At 35.3% G+C, this 21,801-nt stretch overlaps 1 protein-coding gene across 1 annotated transcript in view; it reads right to left on the bottom strand.

Annotated features, from left to right (window-relative positions):
• Nucleotides 1–20,797, bottom strand: part of RFX6 (regulatory factor X6) — a 52,831-nt gene extending 32,034 nt beyond the window's left edge. Inside the window, exons 1-6 of the mRNA XM_039223742.1 lie at nucleotides 20,575–20,797; nucleotides 20,109–20,265; nucleotides 17,225–17,348; nucleotides 15,497–15,558; nucleotides 5,037–5,114; nucleotides 3,691–3,718 (exon numbers count right to left, since the gene is read on the bottom strand). Coding sequence (XP_039079673.1) covers nucleotides 3,691–3,718; nucleotides 5,037–5,114; nucleotides 15,497–15,558; nucleotides 17,225–17,348; nucleotides 20,109–20,265; nucleotides 20,575–20,797 — 672 coding nt within the window. The remainder of the gene's footprint in view (nucleotides 1–3,690; nucleotides 3,719–5,036; nucleotides 5,115–15,496; nucleotides 15,559–17,224; nucleotides 17,349–20,108; nucleotides 20,266–20,574) is intronic.
• Nucleotides 20,798–21,801: the final 1,004 nt, after the last annotated feature.

A 21,801-nucleotide genomic window follows, 5' to 3' on the forward strand; every position in this document is an offset into this window, starting at 1 on the left:
ATCTTAGAAAATCATTCCTGGAAGCTCTTTCTGCCCACAAGTTCTATCCCCATGCTTTAATAAAATCACCTTTTTGCACAGGAAAGAAAGAAAGAAAAGAAAGAAAGAAAGAAAGAAAGAAAGAAAGAAAGAAAGAAAGGAAGGAAGGAAGGAAGGAAGGAAGGAAGGAAGGAAGGAAGGAAGGAAGAAAGGANAAGGAAGGAAGGAAGGAAGGAAGGAAGGAAGGAAGGAAGGAAGGAAGGAAGAAAGGAAGAAAGGAAGAAAGGAAGGAAGAAAGGAAGAAAGGAAGAAAGGAAGAAAGGAAGAAAGGAAGAAAGGAAGAAAGGAAGAAAGGAAGAAAGAAAGAAAAAGAAAGAAAGAAAGAAAGAGAAAGAAAGAAAGAAAGAAAGAAAGAAAGAAAGAAAATCATTTCTTATCCATAAATGAAGTAGATACAAATGTTCCCTTCTAAGTATTGCTTTTATATTTAATAATTTATATGAAATTCATACAAGGCATGAGGTATAAAATTTTTCTCCAAAATGGCCCATTTTTCTAGCATTATGCTATGAAAAGCTTTATTTATTTATTTGATACTACATATTCCCCCAAAAAACAATTAAGACAATTCACTGAAAAATATTTTTTTCCTTCATTGGTTGTAATGTCTCTTTGATCATACATTAAGGTCTTTTTATCAGGTATCTAATCTTTGTTATATATTTATTCTACCTACAGTTGAGTTTATATCATAGTGTCTTAATATTTTGATATCTGCCAGACAAGTCCCTTTTGACTATTCTTATTTACATTTCTCATAACTATTACTTTCCGTATATCCTTCTACATCAAGTGTACAGCCATTTCAATCACTTACAAAAATCAGCTACCCACTCAAATTCTTATTAGGGTATTAAATGTCTAAATTAATTTATAAAGAACAGGCACATTTATAATATCTAACGTACTTATCCAGGAAGGTGGTATGTCTTTTCACTTAAAATTTTCATTTAAAATAAAATGCTTCTGCACAGCAAACAATCAACAAAACTAAAAAGCAACTTACTGAATAGGAGAAGATATTTGCAAATAACATATCTGATAAAGGGTTAGAATCCAAAATATATAATCAACTGATACAACTCAAAACCCAAAAAACAAATAATCCAATGAAAAAATGGACAGATGATATGAATAGACACCAAGAGACACATTAAAAGATTCTCACCATCTCTCATCTTCAGGGAACTGCAAATCAAAACTACAATGAGATATCACATCACACCTGTCAGATTGGCCAAAATCAAAAACACAAGAAACAACAAGAATTGGCTGATGTAGAGAAAAGGATGTAGAGAAAAAACAAAAAACAAACCACCCTCTTGCACTGTTGGTAGGAATGAAAACTGGTGCAGCCATTGTGGAAAATAATATGGAGGTTTCCTCAAAAAATTAAAAATAGAACTACCTTTACAATGTTTCCCAGCTAAAATCAGTCACCTCTCTTCATCTCTAGAACTATCATCCTCGTCCAGATATTCTTTCACCCAGACTTGTGCACATATGTATAACATGATGCTCCTCTTGTTTGCCTTCCCATATGTCAGTGGTTGACATTAGGTAACGTCAGAGACATTTTTGGTTGTCACAAGAGGAAAGTGTGGAATCTGGTGAGTAGAAGCCAGAGATACCGTGATGTTGCTAAACACCTTACAATGCACAGGACATCCCTCACAACATAAAAGTATATAGCCCGAACTGTCAGTAATGCCAAGTTTGAGAAATCCTAAACTATACTGTTACATCTATTCCTTCACTGTTACTCGTTTCCCCAGTTCCACTCCCCAAATTCCCACTTATTCTCAGTTCTTTCCTTCAACTACTCCTATGGAAAATGTCCTTAACCACTTAAACTAGGTTAATACCCATGACACCCTTTATAATTGCATATAATTACTTTAAAAGATATATTTTCCTGCTACACTGTAAAAGAACAATTCTATCCATTCACTGTTTTGTTCCTTAGTACTTATAACTCCATATATCTATTGATTAATATCTTGACCATGAGTTTTAAAAAAGTAGAACTTTATTCAGAATTTGAAAAAAGCAAATGCATCTTTCAGCATCAGTTTCCTTAGCTGTAAGTTAGTAACACTAATTACACTACCTCATTACCCCTACCTCACAGTTAATAATGTTTCAATGAACTGAAGTATATATAGATTGACAATGAAAGTCTCATGTCCTGAGCAGGTTATGATGGTTGATCACCCCAAGTACCAAACAATGTTTAAAATGTCAGCTTTGTTAAACAAATATTCTATTATCATTTTTAAAAGTATTTAGAGTAGTTCCGAGCCTTTAGAAAGCCCTTGTGCTAATTTCTATAATCATCATGGTAACGATCGTTATTGCTGTTGCAGTCTTTGGAAATATCAGCGGTATGACAGCCTAACAAATATATCTTATTTTAAATTTATTAACAAAATCTACACCCAAATTTGTAGTGCCTTCCTCTAAGGAAGAAACAGTACACTGGAGAAACAGTTTTTCTTGTATTCTGTGAAATGAGCCTTGCCGTGCATGCACTGTAACAGCTGATGGCTAACTCGTACCACCAACCTCATCCAAGTGGTAAAAAGAACACCTGAGAGAAATTACTTAAATTCCCTATTGACATAAACTTCAGTCAACTGAAGTGTATTTCTAAGTCAATATTTTTGCACTTTCACAATTGTTTATCTAATAAAGAGCTATTATTTCATTGATAAAAGAGCAATCTAGAGGATTTTATTATGTAATTAGCCATTAACTGTATTAAAAGCACTGGTGGGAAGAAATTGGTCATTTCAAAGGGTTGGGGGCTTTATATTATTCCTTGAGATAATATGCTTGCATCATTTCACCAAACTAATGGAGTTACAATTTACCTCAGGTCCAGATTTACCACACAACACATTGTCATGTGCCCTTAGCTCTGTGGCACCTCTTTTTAATGATTAGATAACTTGAGGATAATGAAGGCCTTATCGTGTGCCTAATTAGCCATGCAGTCCCTAATGGTAGTCTAACTCATTTAGATAAAGTCAGTTTGCTGATCTGTTCTTTGGTTGGGGGTGGGGAGAGGGAGGAGTGTCTAGGGAGAAAGTGTGTAAGTGTGTGTGTGCTAGAGAGATGTACCCTTTCTCCCTAGCTCCCACCTCTGCCATCCACCCTGTCTCCACACTGCACAAGAGGTCAGCAAGCTAACTATACATACACACACGCTCACACAAAGTGGTTAAAACAAACCACAGCATAACATTTGGGTTTCTTGATAACTATTAAGGGTTTTGTCTAAATGGGTGTATTCCAAATAGCAATTCCTTCCATATCCTTAGCGTTAGGCTTTTTGTTTATATTCAAATGGAAATTTCTTGGATCTGTAATGGTCTTTTTTTGCAGTCACTTAAGTATCTGATATTAGGTGAGAATAAGAATAACTGAAAAATTAGCCCTCCTAGGTTAATTGGAAATTGTTCAGTAGGTCCATGTAAAGAATCATAAGTAGTCCCCAATCTAACTTAGTTCTTTCTGAAATTTTCAATCATATTAATGGGCTCCTAATAAATTAACATTTTTTCTATATTTACCAACGAGGATGATTAGCATTATTTAGTTTGTAGTACATATTGTAGCAGATAAAATAATGATGAAAATAATTCTTACCTCATTCTTCAACTTGCTTCCAGAAAACCTTAAAAATCAGTATATTCTCCATTAGTTAACATATAAATATACAGTTTTAGCAATCAAGGAAATGCAGAGAACTCACAAAAGTGGTAACTACAGATCATGAGTAGTAAAAAAAAAAAAAAAAAAAAAAACCTGGAGAGAAATCTGCCTGATTTTCAAAGAGACCCAAGCATTCTTATCAACTTACTTAAAAAATAAGTCTATTAAGGAAAAGTAAATGAAGAATATTTAAGGAAATCTGATAGGGTATGCCAAGAACACTTGATATTAAATATTCACTTGTGTTCTAGCCTTTATTTTCAATCTGCAGTGAGTCATAGCCAGTAGCTGCCATTATGTACTTCAACATGTCTTAGTTCATCTTAGTATGACTCAGGTGAATAAAATTATTTTTATTCACAAGTTACTTTACTTTTCAGAAAAAATTATTCTTTTGAAAGCAACGAGCAGTTCTTGGTAAATCTACCATATAAGGCAATCTCAGAAGCAGATTAAATTTTTCAGAGCTTCAATATTTAAAAAATAGTAATTATATATTATCACTGGTTTTATTGGATGTCACCCCAGCTATCAATGACCTCCTCCTGATAGTTAATGATAAGTTAGAGAAATGTGTTCTTTATAATCATTTGTGTATTTCCTTTCACAAAGACTCAAACAGGACAGTAGCTTTATCTCACTGAAGGTAAACTGCTATTCAAAGTACGTATTATTAAAGATGAGTTATCATACACTTTTCATCTTTGTAAGGTACTTATCAAGCATATAGATTTTTATTTTATTTTATTTTATTTTTAGTAGGCTCTACAACCAATGTGGGACTTGAACTTGACCCTGAAACTAAGAGTCACATGCTCTACCTACTGAGCCAGCCAGGCGCCCCAAGGACATAGATTTTTAAAACAGGTTATTTCTTGGGGAAAAAAAATACATTTTCTGCCTTTATTTTATTGAATCAGTCTGAAAACAGACTCAGCCTTAAAAGTAAATACTAATTTAAAAACAATTCTGCTTACTTGATTATTTTTTTCATCTCTCTGAGGTATGTTCACTATTAATTTCTCCTTACTTGATTATCCTTTTTCATCTCTTTGGGATACCTTATTCACTATTAATTTCTCATTAATGATTGCAAATTACATAAATTACCCAGTAATCTAGACCATATCATTGTAAATGTCCACACAAAGTTGAAATTAAGGTCTGATGCTTAAAAGAAAACATTTCAATAAGCAAAATGAGAAAGTCTTTTATTTAATTGCTATTATACATATTTCAGGAAATGTAGAGAATTTGTCTTGAAGAAAACAGAACTCTACCTTGTCAGGCCCTTTCCAGAATAAACGGAGTGGTAATATGCACTGCTCTCTTTGATGCCAATCCCGTAATAATGATACCTAGAGCAAGGACAGGAACCAGCTCTGTGTTAACGAGGGAGTTTTTTGAAGGGAAGAAGGAGATAAAATACAGTTGAGGGAAAGCATAGCTAAGAACTGCAACCCTTTGATCATCTTCCTTTCCTGATTTTTTTTTCAAGTAGCATCTTAATGTGCTAAATCCTTTTGATAGTCATTAGTCCTACTTATGGTCATATTTCTGGCTTTCTGGCTCTGGGATTAAAAAAGAAGAACAGCCAATCCCCTTCTAACTCCTAAAAATATAGACTTCGAAACCAAAAAATTTATAAATATAGACATTTAAATATAACTACCCAAATTTGCAAATGTCAGCATAGCATCCAAGTATATCAAGTGCCATTCTGCAAATTTCTGGTTCAATTTGAATTTAGTCAATTGAAAAAGAAAATGATAGCTTTCCTTTATGGTATATTTATTGGATGGAGGAAAAAATGTGACATTGTATGAGGGAAGATATTATTGTCATGCATAGGAATATGTGTGAAGCATGTGATCTTTCAAACCTTAATTTCCTCATGAGGAATGAGAAGCCCAATTCACTGTCATTTTCACTTCAAACTTTTGTACAACAATGAGGGAAAAACTCTACCATGAATCAATGGAAATATAAAGCATGGAATGTAACAGTGTCACTTTATTATAAATGTGTCTGTGGATCCTGAGCCACCCACAGGTATAACATGTCATCAGTTCTCAAGCTGTAGTTCATTCTCTTAAGCGCAGGCTCCTGACTTATTACATACCCAAATACAAGCACTACAAATGCTACAAATACAAACACTACAAATATACAAAAGCTAACCAAATAGTGGGAATTAGTAAGGATGGCTGAAGCCTGCTAACTTCTGCCTTCCCTCTCCTTCCTCAGCCCCAATACAGGCAGCAGCACCACCTACTTGGTTACCTATTGTTTCAATTTGCATTCATCTAAAATCAGGCAAGGAATGAAATAAAAGTGAATAAAGGGGTTGCCAGTGGACTCCAGTGTAACCATATTTAGAATTTCATTACTTAGCATCATCATCCAAGTTTAAAGTGGACAAGACAGTGTGGATCTAAGTTTCAAGGCCCCTTTTCTGACCTTAACAATAAAAAAGTAAATAAATAAATAAATAAAGATAAAGAAAAGAGTTGGCACAGCAAGTCCACCCTTAAACATTTCCAAGGCCCAGGACAAGAGTACAAATGAAAGCCCACATACCATATACTTATATATTCAAATCTAAATAAAGCTATAAAACTGCTAAATAAAATAACCCTGTCCTCCTAGCTTGACAGTTTACTTCCATATCGATCTGGTAGGTGGATTTGAATTTACATTTCTTCCATGTGTAAACACGGCGGTGGGAGAAGAGCCACCCTCAGCCCTTCTCTTCACAGCCCCAGCTCTTTTCTTCACTGTGCGGAGCCTCCTGTGAACACACAGCCTCCATGTCCAAGGTCAATCCAACCTTCCAACCACCACCACCAAAGAGCTGCCTTCTGGTGGCTCAAGTCTACGTATACTGGTGGAGCACAGCTCCCTTCTCAGAATGGACGAGGGTAAGAGCCCCACATAAAAAGGAGAAGGAAGGCCTGGGCTCTTTGGACAGAGAATTCTGGGGCTCTGGGGACCTGGAATGTGGGCTAAAAGGAGCATGCGGTCTCTCAATGGACACATTTATTCAGGCTATGGACCCCTTGTCTCCTGGGGAAGAGAACAGCTGGAGGACGGCCAGAATAGAGCCCCCTAAACTGTGAGGCCCAGATATGGGTTCTCTCCCATTATTCTAAGGGCAAAGAAGTCACCTCTGATGACCCTAGCCTATCTGAGATGGAGAGAAAACAGTTTTTAATTATGAAAAAAAAATTACACATATTATATAAATGTTTTCAGAAAAAGCTGGTATACTTGAGAACCAGTAAGGGGCAATGATCAAGTTGACTGGTGATATTTTATGATTTTTGCATACTGGGAACAAGTTTTCAATATAAGGCAATAAGTAGCTGGTTAACCTAAAACAGAAGAGTTTTTTTTTTTTTTTAATGTTTACTTATTTATTTTTGAGGTGGCTGGGCAGGGGGAGGGGAGAGGGACAGAGAGAGGGAGACCGAATCTAGAGCAGGTTCCACACTATCAGCACAGAGCCTGATGCGGGGCTCTATCTCATGAACTGTGAGATCATGACCCGAGCCAAAGCTAGAAGCCTAATGGACTGAGCCACCCAGATGCCTCAAACAGAAGAGGTTTATAACTGCTCCAATTTTACAATACAGAAAACAATCCTATAATAGCAGAAAAAAAAAGAACCCATAAGGTACAGTGGAACAGAGGGGGAAATGGAGGAAATTCAAAAGTGATGAAAACCCCAATATATGGAAATGACTCAAGTCTCCAATGAGAAACTAAAGGAAGAAAACTTATATAAGTCATAAAGACCATAACAAAAGCAGCTATATTAACAGAAATAAATAAGAGAAAGGCCTAAAAACCATGAAAAAAAATGAGCAGATTTAGAGGATATTCGGCAAGTATATTATAATTAGTTAATGAACCTGAGTCTGAAATAAATATTAATATCTCCTTTATTAAATTTTAGAACTAAGATTTCAAAGGGAATGTCTTTATATTAGAAGAAATATAGCAAAGGATGTTTGAGAACAAGAGGATCTATTGCAATGGAAATATATTGTAATTTCATTTTCTCTTGCAAAGTTTTCTATTTATTCTGTAGATACTATAGTTTAAATAACTATATTTCATCCACTTGCTGAAGCAATATACATTAATCATTGCTTTAAAAGTTGATAATTTCCTTTATTAGAACTTTGATCTTTTGTTTCTCATCTGTAATTCTTATTCAATATATAGATAATATTATACCATGGTAAAGTGGTTTGCCATGCAGATTTGAGAAGAAATTACATTGCCTGATGGTAGACAAAAGTCATTGGACAAGTCAAAGGGATGACCAGGAGTTCAACAAATATTAGAAGACATACTGTGTCCTGACGACTATGCTAGATGTCAATACAATGAAAAAACAGACATGGAAAATCAAGTCAGAAATGTGCTTCTGAATTGCACCTTTGTTCATGGCTTCTTGAACCCAATCACTTGTCAGTCATGGAATAGTGACCACACTGAGTAAGGCACATTTGACTTCCACTTTTAAACATCATCTGATGTAAATTTACAATATTTTGTAAATATTGCAACATCCTTTAGCACTCAATAATACTGACTAATATGAATTTGTAATTTTGTCCTTACTTCTGACTTTTAAGGAAAGGGTATTCTAATTGCACAATTCATTTGTTCCTTATTTTTTCTAAAATGACTATTATTTTGCCCTCTTCTTTCCAATCATAGGCAAAAACATCTTTAAAAATGGAAGTGTGTATGGAAACCAACTTGACAATAAACTATTTGTAAAAAAATTAATTAATTAATTAATTAAAATAAAAATGGAAGTGTGTAATATTTCCAACTACATTCAGAGCCAAGATTTTACATCTTAAGGCCCCACCCCACCCCAGCAAAAGAAAATCCTTTTAAAATAATGTATTTTATTAGTAGGCCAAATATAAATGCCGCTATCGACCCAGACACTCACTGAGCGCTCTTTGTTTCAGTGGGTCACATTGCCTCCGTACTCAAGATATGTATATATCTTTTGCATAATTTTGTATCTCAGTTTTATATGTGATTATAAATTCTTAAGTGAAAATATTTTAAATATGTTTGCACTAAGTATGAACACTTCCTCTTCTAGCTCAGCACAAATCATATTAAGCAAGCATTGGTAACTAACAAGAATTGTTAAGACCTATACCATTGATCTGGATTTTTCTTACTTGACAATCCATATGCAAACAAGGACTCTTTCTAGAATATAAGCTCCCTATAATAGGAAATCCATAAACATTTGTTGAATAAATAAATAACGTAAAAAAGTTAAAAATAATTATATGTTATAAAGAACACCTTAGAAACAAGATTTTTCAATTAAGGCCATGCATATAGTATCATATACTTAAATATATCAGCACAATTTTAAATTTGGTAGAGATTAAAGAATGTCTTGTCTAACATGATATAAGGAAATATACTAACTCCTTTAACCCTACCACAAACACTGTCTAAACTTATCTACCACTATCACAATTACTTGTTCTCCATAAATAATTTGTGTTTTCTCACCTTGGTGCTCTTACTTTGTTGAGTTCTTCACTGGGAATGCCCTTATTCCTTCATGTCCTCATTTCTTACTCATACCTCAAGGCATCATAATTTTAATGCACAAAGCTTGCCTGGTTTCTCAGGCATCTAATCTCTATGCCCTTTGAAATCCTCTCTTGGTCGTTTATCCTATGTAGCCTTACACCTCATACCATTGGTGAGTGTATACATGGGCTTACCTCTCCTACTCAACTTTAGATGTAGAGGAAGGGAATTCTGTCTTTTCCTTCACTGACTTTCTCCTAAGAAATTACTGTATAGAAAAATCCTCTTTTATTGGATGAGTCAATGTATCCTGCTAGAAATTTAGACACTGATAAAGCACAAATTCTCTTAAGGCCAATAGTTTCAATAACTGCTTTGTAGCACTGTGCATTCCCAGGCTACCAGTAAAAAATTGGGGTTGAATAAAAGTTGTATAGCTAACCAATATATACAAAGGGCATGAAATCAGAGTATTTAAGTAGAAAGACTGTTGCTAGGAATATAAATCTTAATATTTTGCAATGACCATTGTAATGCTTTTGTACATCTCCTATCTTGTTTCTTCTGGAACTACTGAAATAAATCTTTACCCTTTAATCTTCCTTTTACTCTACTAGATACATGTTATCATTTGAGTGATGATTTCATGTCTTTGAGAACAGAGAAGAGATAATAAATGAGTAGCTCTGTCTTCCTAAAGGTAAACCTCATAAAACTAGGAAGAGTAATTTCATGCAAAGTATACATGGATTTTTCATCTCAATCCCTAAATATTATCGCATTATTTTATTGTTAATATATTCCTCTAAAATAAGTCTTACTACAAAATATTTTCCAGAAATATTCTAGCATAATAAATACCTATGTTGGTGCATGTTGAATAAAAAGCAAGGTCTGCATAAGTGTGGGATAACTAATTTTAATTAGTTATTTTAATTTATATACCACTTCCTAATGCTTATTCTGTAGGTTACTCTGAATAAAGATTCCTAAATATTGCACAGTTCCTTCTCCCTATATGGTTTTTATCCATTTTTATTAAAAAAGATATGTGAAAACTGCCTTAAAATCCTGGGTATGACTAGCTAATTTCTTTAAGCAAATGTTAGCATAATACAAGTAGTTTTGTGATTATCTAACAAATTATGTTCATTCATTAGTGTCAACTGTCCTTAGCCTTATACCAAATAACAGATCATTCACATTTTAGAAATAAAGATTTATTAATTTTTATGTCCACATTTTAAAGTGAACATGTTATAAAATATAAAATACTTTTGATAGGACAAATGGAATTACTGCTACTCTTACTACTAAAATATTTACATTGCACCTAATACTTTTCTTCACTTGCTGACAAATTTCTCTTTGCACCTATAGTTCTTCTTTTCTATTTCAGTCATTATATAGAATTCCTGAAACATATGTTCCTACCGAGCTGGTAGCGCTGATGTTAGTTTACACTACACAAATGATAACTGATAAGGAAATGATGGGACTAAGCTGTTCAGGGACTTGCAATAACTTACTATGATAAGAGCAGCTGCCGTATCAGTTTTATTAACCCACTAAATCACTACTAATAAATAAGATAATAGCTTTTGTCCATCATGTCTGAAAACCAAGATTTGACTGATCAAAGTCTACAAGAAATTAAAATGTAACTTCAAATCAAACAGTCTACTGTGTACATGAAATCTACTCGGTGGTCTCAACTATCAGCTATTCTGAGCAATGGTGGGATACAGGCTCTTTTTCTTCATCATTGTATCCCTAAGGCCTAGAAGTACCAGGACACACAATAAAATGCTTATTAAATAAATGAATCTTAATAGTGAAAGTTTTTTGATAGCATATAGCCTATCTTGCTATTCGCATCTTAAAAAACTCTTTAGCATCATGCTCTGTACATTGATATAAATATGGATTGATTATTGACACAGTACATTTATAACATCAAATAGACAAAAATCACTTTGCATAGCTCTTTTGTGCCTATAGAATTTTGCTTCATTTTTACTTTTTCAAAATCCAAATTTAAAAATACTGCACAGGAAAAAAAATCAGGTGTATATTTTGGCATTGGTAGTAAATCAAGGAGAAGAAAATAAAAAACTGAAAAGCCAAGACAATTTTATCTGGGTGTTGAGAATGTGCAGAATCTGTCATTGGGGATTCTTGGCAGGGAAGGAAGGGTGACAGTGAAGGAAGGGACAGAGAGCTGAGCTGCTAATGCCCCTGTAAACTGATTGGCCTTGTCCCCAAGGCACACTCAGGTTAAATGTCCTAGGGTGAGGCTTCATAACCCCAAGAGTTAACCTTTAAAGACCTTTTTCCATATCTATTGGTACTACTGGCTTCTTATGTAGAATATCAAACCTGCCCCTGGAAACAAATTTTTCAATTTTTAATTGTTTCTAATTCTGACAGTGCATGATACCTGGTGATGTCTGGTGATCTGTGATATCTACCTAGTTATTCTGTCCATTTGGATTTTTTGTTTGCTTTTAATGTATCTGTTTTAAATATTTTATCTCTTCCTTTTGGCTGAATAAATTTTTGCTTCATTTTATTTAGTTAAATATTTTCATCTTTCACTTTCATGAGGTCCTTGAAAGTAACACCTGTATAATTATGAGTGTGAGGACTGATCATTTAGGAAAAAAGAAAACAACAACCTTGAAAATAGACACAAAATTCACTCCTATTTTTTTAGATCCTACTAATCACTTCTTTGCCGCAAAGATCAGTGCTTCCCAAACTTTTGGATTTCCTACATGGAGTAAAATTTGGAGAGTAACATAGTTCCATGAACCCTAAAGGCAGCCAGGGAAAGTTTTAGAAACAGTGGTGCTATCTTGTGCCCAGAATACAGAAGAAATGTTTGAGTTAATCAGGATCAAAATAAATCCTGTCTGAAAGACTCAAATGAAATGACTGAACAGACTCTAGCTATTCTATGAGAAATTGGCAAAAATTGAGAGCTTATGTTTTTAAATAACCATCATTATACAGTTATATAATGGTAATATATTTTAGTATTCGATCCACAGAGGTTAAAATAAATTAATACTTATTTATATTTTTCAAATAATTCAATAAGCATTTAGTGATACTATGTTTAAGGCACTAGAATAAACATTACTCCAACAAGTTCTGCTAAATTAATAGTAAAATTCGGAGAAATTATAAATTTCTCTTTCTCCAAAATATGCTAACTTCTTCATTAATATTTCTGTTTCACAGATTGTTCATATTTCTATAAATATAAAATACTTTTCATAAGATGTACTTTTTGAAATATTAAATAGCCATTAGACATGATGACTGTGAAAATAATACACCAACATAAAGAAATGCTTTGGACAAAAATTAAGGGCCGCCTGGGTGGCTCAGTTGGTTAAGCCTCCAACTCTTGATTTTGGCTCAGGTCATCATCTCATGGGTTGTGGGTTCAAGCCCCGCATAGGGTTCTGCACTGACAGTGCAGAGCCTGCTTGGGATTCTCTCTCCATCTCTCTCTGCCCCTCAACTGCTCACTTTCTCTCTCTCAAAAATCAATTAATTAATTAATTAATTAATTGAATAATTAAATCAACACATTGCCAGGTATAAGTTTCACAAACTCTACGTCTTGCCCTGTCAACATAATTAGTTTACCTATGGAAATTTTCTTTCTCTCCAGGATATCAAAATGTCAAAAATATAACAAGCAAGTTATAAAAAGCAAATGTCATATTGAGAAGGTAGAAAAAAATTCAAGTTATTAATGTTTTGCTCTTGGGCACATCTGCTTTTAGATATCAAACAAACTGCCTGAAGTTACCACATGTTGTTTCATAAACCTAAACATCTGAGCCTCACAGTGTCACAATGGACAGGGTTAATGATTCATCCCTAATCCTAAAGGCTTCTTTTGGGATTAATTGACTTTCACAGCAGCCTGCCTTCCTGCCGTCTTGTAGACCCGTGAAGAGGATTTCTCTGCATTGCTTTGCCTCTTTTTCTACCATCTGCTTCAAACATTATCTGATTTTTCTTCCACCTACACAATTCAGTAGGAATCAGATTCAGCAGAAATCAGCCAATTAAAGTGATTCAGGTTTGAAAAACAAATTAGAAGGGAAGAACCAATTCAGTCGTTTTCAATTTGACATTTTATTCCTCTTTCTCAGACCATATGCTATTAACATTAATAGGAATCAATTAAAGAAATATTAACTGGTAGTCGATTATGTAGCCAAATACAGAAAGGATATAAAAATGAATGAGACAAAGTCTCTATCCTCAAAATATTATCTTTTGAGGGGAAGAGATGAGTTAATTTCACACTAAGATAGGTACCAATGAACTGCTATGAGAGTATGAAAAAAGAGCCTACAAGAAATCAAGAGGTAAGACAAAATTCAGAAGAAGAGGATGTTAATGAGACATTCTTTTCAATGGATAAGCTTTCAACATACCTGTAGGGGAAAGGGCATCTTCCATGGAGGAAGACAGCATAAATGAAAGAATGACATTTGAGGGTGAAACAAAGGGTATTGGGCACTAATCTGGTGGGAGCATAGGCTCCATATTGAGGGGTGAGTAGATGATAAGGTAGGAAAATGTTTTGGGACTAAATCATAATGGACCCTGAATGCCAAAGTGAGAAAAATTGATCATGAACTGGTGAAAGTTTCTGAGCATGACAGAGATATGATTGAATACACCCTTTGGAAGTCCAGTTTGGAAAAATTGTATTGAAAGGACTAGAAAGATACAGTGAAGGCCAGATTATGAAAGTGAGAATGGAGAGAAACTGATTCAAGAGAATTCATAAAGTAAGGTTTATTTTTTGGCAAGTGAGTAAAGCTGAGCTAGCCAATAAGGTAGCTCCTAGCCACGTGTGTACTGACAACTTGAAATATGACTAATCTGAGTTGAGATGTGCTGTAGGAATAAAACACACAAACACTTAGTAGGGAAAAAGAAAGAATGCAAAATATCTCAGTAATTTTAATTTTGATTACATGGTGAAATGATACATTGGATACACTGGATTAAATGAAAGATATCAAAATTAAATAACATCTGTCCCTTTTTACTGTTTTAATGTGGCTACTAAAAATCTTTAAATTAAATATGTGGCTGCATTATATTTCATTAGGCAATGCTAAACTAGACGTTGGGACAGAAGAAGACATTGGATGAGCTAGAAAATGAATGGGAGAAGGAAATAGGGCCTGGCAGTTCTGTGACAGAGAAACCATAGGAGAAGCTTTACATGTTGATTTATCGTAAGAAGGCACTGTCAGCAGTTGCACATATAGACAGGTGCCAACGAGGATGAGTAAGAGTAAAAATGAGCCATGGAGTTTTTATCCAGGTAAAGAAATGGAGTTACCATGTTAACAACGGTAAAAGAAGTGAGCACAGCTACTCTCCCAAGAAATAGCAATGCGAATGAAAATAATAGAGCAATTATTAAGAGCAGAGCAGGCCTGAGATCAGTTTATGTTCATCAACATAAAAGAGATCTGAATATGACTGTAGGCAGAAGGAAAGGAAAAACTGAAAACACAGTGGACAGAGGAAATAATGGATGAATAAGAACATGTAACATATAACTCTACAGAGATTGCCGCAAGAGAAAAGAAAAACTAAAATTACCAAGAGAGAGAACTAACTTTATATTTACATTAAGAGATGATCAAAGAAGTCATTTGTGGAGGTCATTTGCCTTGAAGGGAAAAGAAGAGGATATTGAAATTATTATCTAGGAAAGAAAACCAAAGGAAGAACCTGAACCATGCTTCAACTCCTGACTTTGGCCCTGCTCTTTGAGAGTGTTGTGGTTCCATCCGGCCACTTATTTAGCCATATACACTACCCTTTCATGATACACGTGCCTTTGTTAGTGGATTTAAGATTATGAAAATGATTCACTTAGATTTTTTATCAGAAGAAATAATATATAAATATTGCTTTTTAAACTTTATTCCAAAATCTACTTTTTTTTTTGTTAGTTCTTAGAGTTGGTAAAAAATCTTCTTCAAGAAGAGAACACCTGATTCCATTCACAGATAAAGACAATAATTATTTTACATGTGTCAATCCTATGTACAGGGTATCATATGTACAGATCTGATATATGCTCATTAATGTGTCTTACTTTGAATGGCCTCTTGTTCCAAGTCGCCGTGTCGTTAAGAGGGGAAATTTCTGGCGAATTGTCTAAAAAGAGAGTCAATTACTTTAGTTTTCAGGAAATGTGTGGTTCTGTTGCAAGCAACTTGTGACCAATAATTCAAGAAACTAAACGCCGAACTTTGGGTAAAATTTAGTCTCAAAGAAGAAATATCCTACATATACCATGCTGATAAGCAATAATATATCAGCAGAGGCAGGGAAGTGGTTTTTAATGAGATTGTTCTACTGCCCTTGTCTCAATTTCCAAAGCAAATCATACCAGCTTCTGCTTCTGCTTCATGTTACTACCTTATGTACCTAGAGGAAAGACTTGAGTGTCTTTATAATAATTTTATCCAGAGATTTATCACAATTAAGTATCTCCAACTCTGAAAGAACACATGAAACTTTCTTCTTCCTACCAGATCTCCACAGTATTTTAAATTGTTTCTTTTCTATGTTCTTTTCTCTAAAATTTGCTAAAAATTAGCATCTGATTAAAGAACAAAATCTCTTCTACGTAAAATAAGAATTTTATGATCTACTAAGGGCTCCATGGCAAACTTTTTATATATGTCAGTTTCTTGGGGACCAATTCTGTAATTTTAATCAGATTCTCAAACAGTTAAGATTATTGCCATAAGGTGGAATAAAACAGCAGTGTTAAAATGGATGTTAGAAGTTATCTTATGCAACCTCCTCATTTTAGGGAATGAGTGAACTGAGTTTTGAAAACGTTAAGTGCTTTTCAGTGGGCCTCACAACGAATTACTCACTGGCTAGGCAGAATCTAAATCATGAGATTACCATGCACCATATCACACTGACTCCCATAAGCAGATAGGTTTCAAAATAAATTTATAAGTTATTTTATTTTCAAAAACTGAGCAGTTCAACTATTGTGTTCATTATTTTCTGGACAATGAGTCCCTCTGCAGGTTAGAATTTGGATTTCAGTTTACATGAGATGCAATGTTTAAGGCCTAACCTTCCTATGGTTTTCCTAGAATATCGTAGATTCTTAGCAGAGAATGAGGAGAATGTCAAAGTACAAAGCTTTACCAAGAGATTGATATCGTTTCTCAATTCTTAAAATAAGATTAACATACATAAATATAGTAATGCCAATTCTACAGATTCCCATCCTAAACATACAGGTTGTGTAGAAAGGAATGTTTTCAAATAAGCAATGCTTAACCAATCCTGTCACAGCATTTTAGAGTTTGGAGCATAAACATACTCAGAGTGGAATGGAGAATCAAGGGAATTATTTACAAAATAAAGTAAAAATCTATTAAAAACTCATATACTTGGATTAGCTAAATAATAAACACAATCACCAGTTGCATTAACAAGATACTTGTCACCATCACTTAATTTTGCTTCTCAATACAGGCCATACCATACTCTTTAATGTATCCCTCTTTGAAGGGAAATGCTCAAATGGAGCTTCCTTTAATATCACATTAAACCATCTGATGGCTAAGGTTCTAAAATTCAAAGCATATAGTAGTTCAAGGTAAAACCTGTAGTAGGTAAAATCAAGATAAAATATATAGTAGTCAAAGACATCTGCAAGAAATTTCATTTATGCTTGTGAAACAAATTTCTTAATATTCTGTAAAAAAATGTACTCAGATGATTTGTTTCCATACTGTCTGCCTAACATGACTTTAGCCGTAAAGCAGTATGGCCAATACGTGTAATTTACCTTTCCAAAGGTGGCTGCGCAGGCAGGCTCCAATTTCTCTTTCCTGCAGAAATCTAAATAGTGTGCATAAAGGATGCACCGTGGTAAGCAAACTCCCTCACATACGATGTAATTCTCTTCTAGCCTAAAAAAGAAAATTAGGTCAAACCCTTTCCTTATTTCTCCTTTCCATTCCCCTTTCACATTGATTTAATGACTGTTTTGAATACAGACTCTATACAAATGAGTTCATGAGCAGACATGAGTAGACTTTCTTTATTCTGGATATTACTAAAAGTCAGATCACAAGAATTAATGTTAGAAGAGCACAAGCCCCAGTGAATACCTGCTAGTGGAGTTAAAATACTACGGCCAACATGAAACCACTCCTTCCTGGTCTATATCTCAAAGAATAAGTCTTACTTCTATGGAAATCCTCACTATTCATGATGGTTTGTTCTGTGAGATGCAAATATAAATGGTAAAATTGAAGAAGATGGTTTTTTAAAAGAAATATTCTCAATACTAACAGACTTGTCAGGTTTCAGGCTGGCAAATGCCTACAATCTCTTACTTTCATTCACAACCTAGTTCTGAACCCTAAGTGGTTAGGGAAGCATGATTATGCATTTATTTGCAAAATACCTAAGAGTAAACTCACTTCACTGATGTCTGAGATGTACTGATTTACTTCTACCCTCTGCCTTTTTCTGTGATCAATATCATAATTGCCTAAAACATACTATAAACTTGAAACATAATGTACTTCTCTATAGATGTCTCCAAATATGACATATAAATTCAACTCTGCTACAAATGCAGTTGTATAAGTTTTGAAAATTTAGACATAATTCTATTTAATTTGAATGTCTACAATTGCAATTGAACACAATTTATATAAATGTAATAATATATACGTAAGTGTTACAAATATCTAAACAGCAATCGAGAAATCAGAACTTGTGGACTGTATTCCCAATTTTCCTAATAATTCAGTAGGTAATATTGACTAAACTTTATGTATACTCATTTTCTGTATAGTAAAATGATAATTATTACTATATAGGAACAATGCAATATTGAGCATGCTTTCAGATTAAAATTGAGTGAAACTGTTCAAATCTCTGATTTAGCATATTCCCTAAATGCATGAGATAAAAGCTAAAGGAGATGTTCATCAGACTTAAAGCATCAGATATCCATATTTCTATGAAGAAGAACAAAACAAAACAAAACCCAGGAAGATTTACATCCATAAAACCAAATCTAGCTGACAGTTGAAAACTGGATTAACTTACATTTTTTCATTTTAATTTTCAGCTCCAATTTTTAATATTCCCAATAATCTACATAACCATGAGGGAAACTTCTCAAAGTACAAATAAGTCACTTAGTTTTTTAAAAAATCATATGTAACATTCTTTTATAGGAAAGGGGCGGAAGTTTCAAACAAAAACTATGGCATTTTAAGTTTTAAAAAATGAAAAATCACTAACATTCAGCTACTTAAAAATTATATTTTAATGGCATGCATAAAATGTCAACTATTCATGTGGCTGTTTTGATGTTGTTGTAGGCATTGTCTTTATCTTCAAAATACTGGATAATCCCAGCCATGAATATGGCTAATTTGAGGTATGACATTTATTTTTCTTTGATTGTAATGCAATCAATCATATTTATAAAGCAAAAAACCACATTTGTTTCCATTCACTCGATTTGAAGGGAAAAACTGGAAGTGATCATTCAACAGATCTCCATACTATACCTTTAATCAATACTTCTGCCCCAATTATCCTAATAAAATGGTTGTATCTAAAATATTCCAGATAATTGACTCAAATATTTACTGCTCCAGTGTATTTTTAACCAGTAAGTGTGACATCAACTTCAACAGTTAAGCCATAACTTTAGGAGAATATGTGGTTTAGATTTCAAATATTTGAAAAGGTGTTAAGTATATAATCACAAAAATTTAGTATATGCAAACTGTAATTGTTTAAATAGCTGAAAATAAAAGTTACTAGGGTGTTTTTTTTACTGGATTTCTAGATATTATTTTTTCTGTTGTATTTTTCTAAAGTTTAGTTCATACTTTACACATATACAGATTATATAACTAATCAGTAAATAGACCTTTTAAGTTATTTACTTGTTATTTGTAACTTGGGAGGAAATTTATACTCCTTTTTACACAATGTGGGGAAGCTTAGCATTTTTACCTTAGATCCCTCTTCCTTTTCGGTTAATATTACAAAATGCTCTTCATATGTAGAATGCCTACTGATAAACTCTTGGTTTTAAAAGATTTTCCATAAAATCCAATTCATGATATTTCACCATAATAAATCATATATGACAGGTGCTATAAAAATAGTTGAACATTTATTTATGTTAATAGTGTTACTTTAACTGATTTTTCTATGTCTTCTAGTTCAAACGCATTTCACCTAATGATCAATATGTAATTATATGGTCATTTGCCCACATATGGATAAAGGCAATATTAAGACCCTTCCTCTTTTTAAGTTGTTTGGAAAAATCATGTTTTATAAACAAAAAGACTATCAAAATAACAAGTATATAAGGACCAAACTGATTGCATGTTAAGCAAATAAGTCATTAAAAAACATTCATTATTGCTGACATTTGACAAAATTATAGTTTAGGTCAATAATGAACAAAGTGATGGGTTTTTGTATTGCAGATCACTTTTCATCAACGACAGAATATGTCTCCGTATCAAATATTCAGTAAAAAGAAAAAAGAAAAGATTCATTTCCTTTTGGCATTTTAAACTTCCTCCAAAAAGTTTGAGGGAGAAACAGATTGGGAAAAGCAATTCTGAAGATACTGACTTTTAAAGCTCAACAGGTGCTGAAAGGTACCCCGGTGGGAGACTTACCACTGCAGGGTGAGCTGTGTCTGCTTCTTTTTATCCTTCATCATCTGCGTGACGGTTTTTTTCTGAGAAAGGTGTAGATCGGCTGCTTTAGTTTTGCTATCGTGACTGTCTGCATCCTCTTCTTCGGAGGAAGCGTTGCCATTGCTTAAATGCATTTCTGATCGCAAGTTGAAAGGATGATAAAGAAAATCAGAATGTAAAATCAGTTAAGTAGCCTCTCAATGGACCCTAGTACCAAACGGGGTAGCCTAAGGGGGCGGAGGGTGGGTGGTGAGAGGGGAACTAAGCAAAATCCCTTAAAGTTCATTTCTAGGTGACCAACATCTTTCTGGGGGAAATACGAAGATCAGAACTGAACATCCTACATGTAAGTTACGTTTGCAGTGTGTTTACTTTTATTGTGGGGTGCCCTTCTTAGAATTCATCCCCGTGCCAGTCCCGTCCCCCGAGGGGGCAGAGCACTCACCTGACTTAACTCCTACAGGCAGCTCCGGGTCTTCCCTTCTCTCCCCGCTGCACAGCGCGCCCCCGGGCTGCGCAGCCGCCGCCAGGTACACCCTTTCCTCGGGGTAAATGAGCAGGCTCTTGCCCAGGAGCGGCACACAGCACTCCTCCTGGGCCTCAGGGGAAACTTGGGGCGAAGGCTGCGCCTGCAGGAAGGTGTCCTCCAGCTCCGGGACCTTGGCCATCCTCCTGGCCGCGGGAGACCTGGGCACCCGCAGCTCGGCCGGCGCCCCGCGGAGCCCAGAGCTCAGGGCGGGGCGGGGCGGGGCTGGAGACCTGCGGCCGCGGGGCCGGGGGCGGAGACCGCAGGCTCCTGAGCGCCCGGCGTCGCGGAGAAGGAAGGCGGTGCGCTGGGACTGCGCTGACCGAGGCGGGACTGTCTTGCCCCCCACCTGTCCGCTGTCCTCGCAGATGCTCAATTCGGAACTCCCTTCCTCACCTGCGCCTCTCTCCCAGGCCCCACATTTCCCCCCTTCCTTCCTCCCTTTCTCACATCTTGTGCTGGGCCCGAGGACACTTTTCACACCCAAAGCTCTCGGAAAGAGCTGAGAAAACCCCACTTTCTTGTCTGAGACAAGAGCTACAGCAACTGTCCCCATCCCTAGCTCTCTCATCAGACTTAAAGGACGCCCTGCCCGGCAGCCTTGATCCTGCGAGGCCAGGGAGAGGAGAACCCTGAGCAGCACGCAGTCTTCGCACAACCTGGGCCGTGTTTATTTAATCTCGGATTAATCTCAGGGGTTGGTGAAGGCCCTTCTCAGTGACGGGGACAGACGCCATCGCATCGCACACGTGTCCAGACTACCCTGCTGGAGGGTGCACCAGGGCTCTGAATCCCAGGCCTCGCCTCTTTCGAGGATCTCTAGCCTTAAGAGTAGAGGAAACGATTCCCTTGTTTCCTGCAGAATTTTGTGAGTTAAAAGCATCCCTGGCAATTCCTCATCTATTGTACCCAGGGGTAGTGCAGTGGACGTTGCTGTGATGAAAAATGAAGCAGCCATATTTCATTTCCAATTTAAAATGGGAAGAGTCACGTGGGGTGGAAGAAATGGTAACTTGTGCTCTCTTTAAGAAGTCAGTAGAGAGTTGGGGTGAGTTTGTTGCCTGACTGCCACATAATCTTTCATTCTTTCCATCTTCTGTTCTTTTGGCAAGTATATCCATATCCTGTGCTTACTGTATGCCTACT

The sequence above is a fragment of the Hyaena hyaena genome, unplaced genomic scaffold, assembly GCF_003009895.1.
Source record: "Hyaena hyaena isolate Hyena2069 unplaced genomic scaffold, ASM300989v1 scaffold_1426, whole genome shotgun sequence".
NCBI lineage: Eukaryota > Metazoa > Chordata > Mammalia > Carnivora > Hyaenidae > Hyaena > Hyaena hyaena.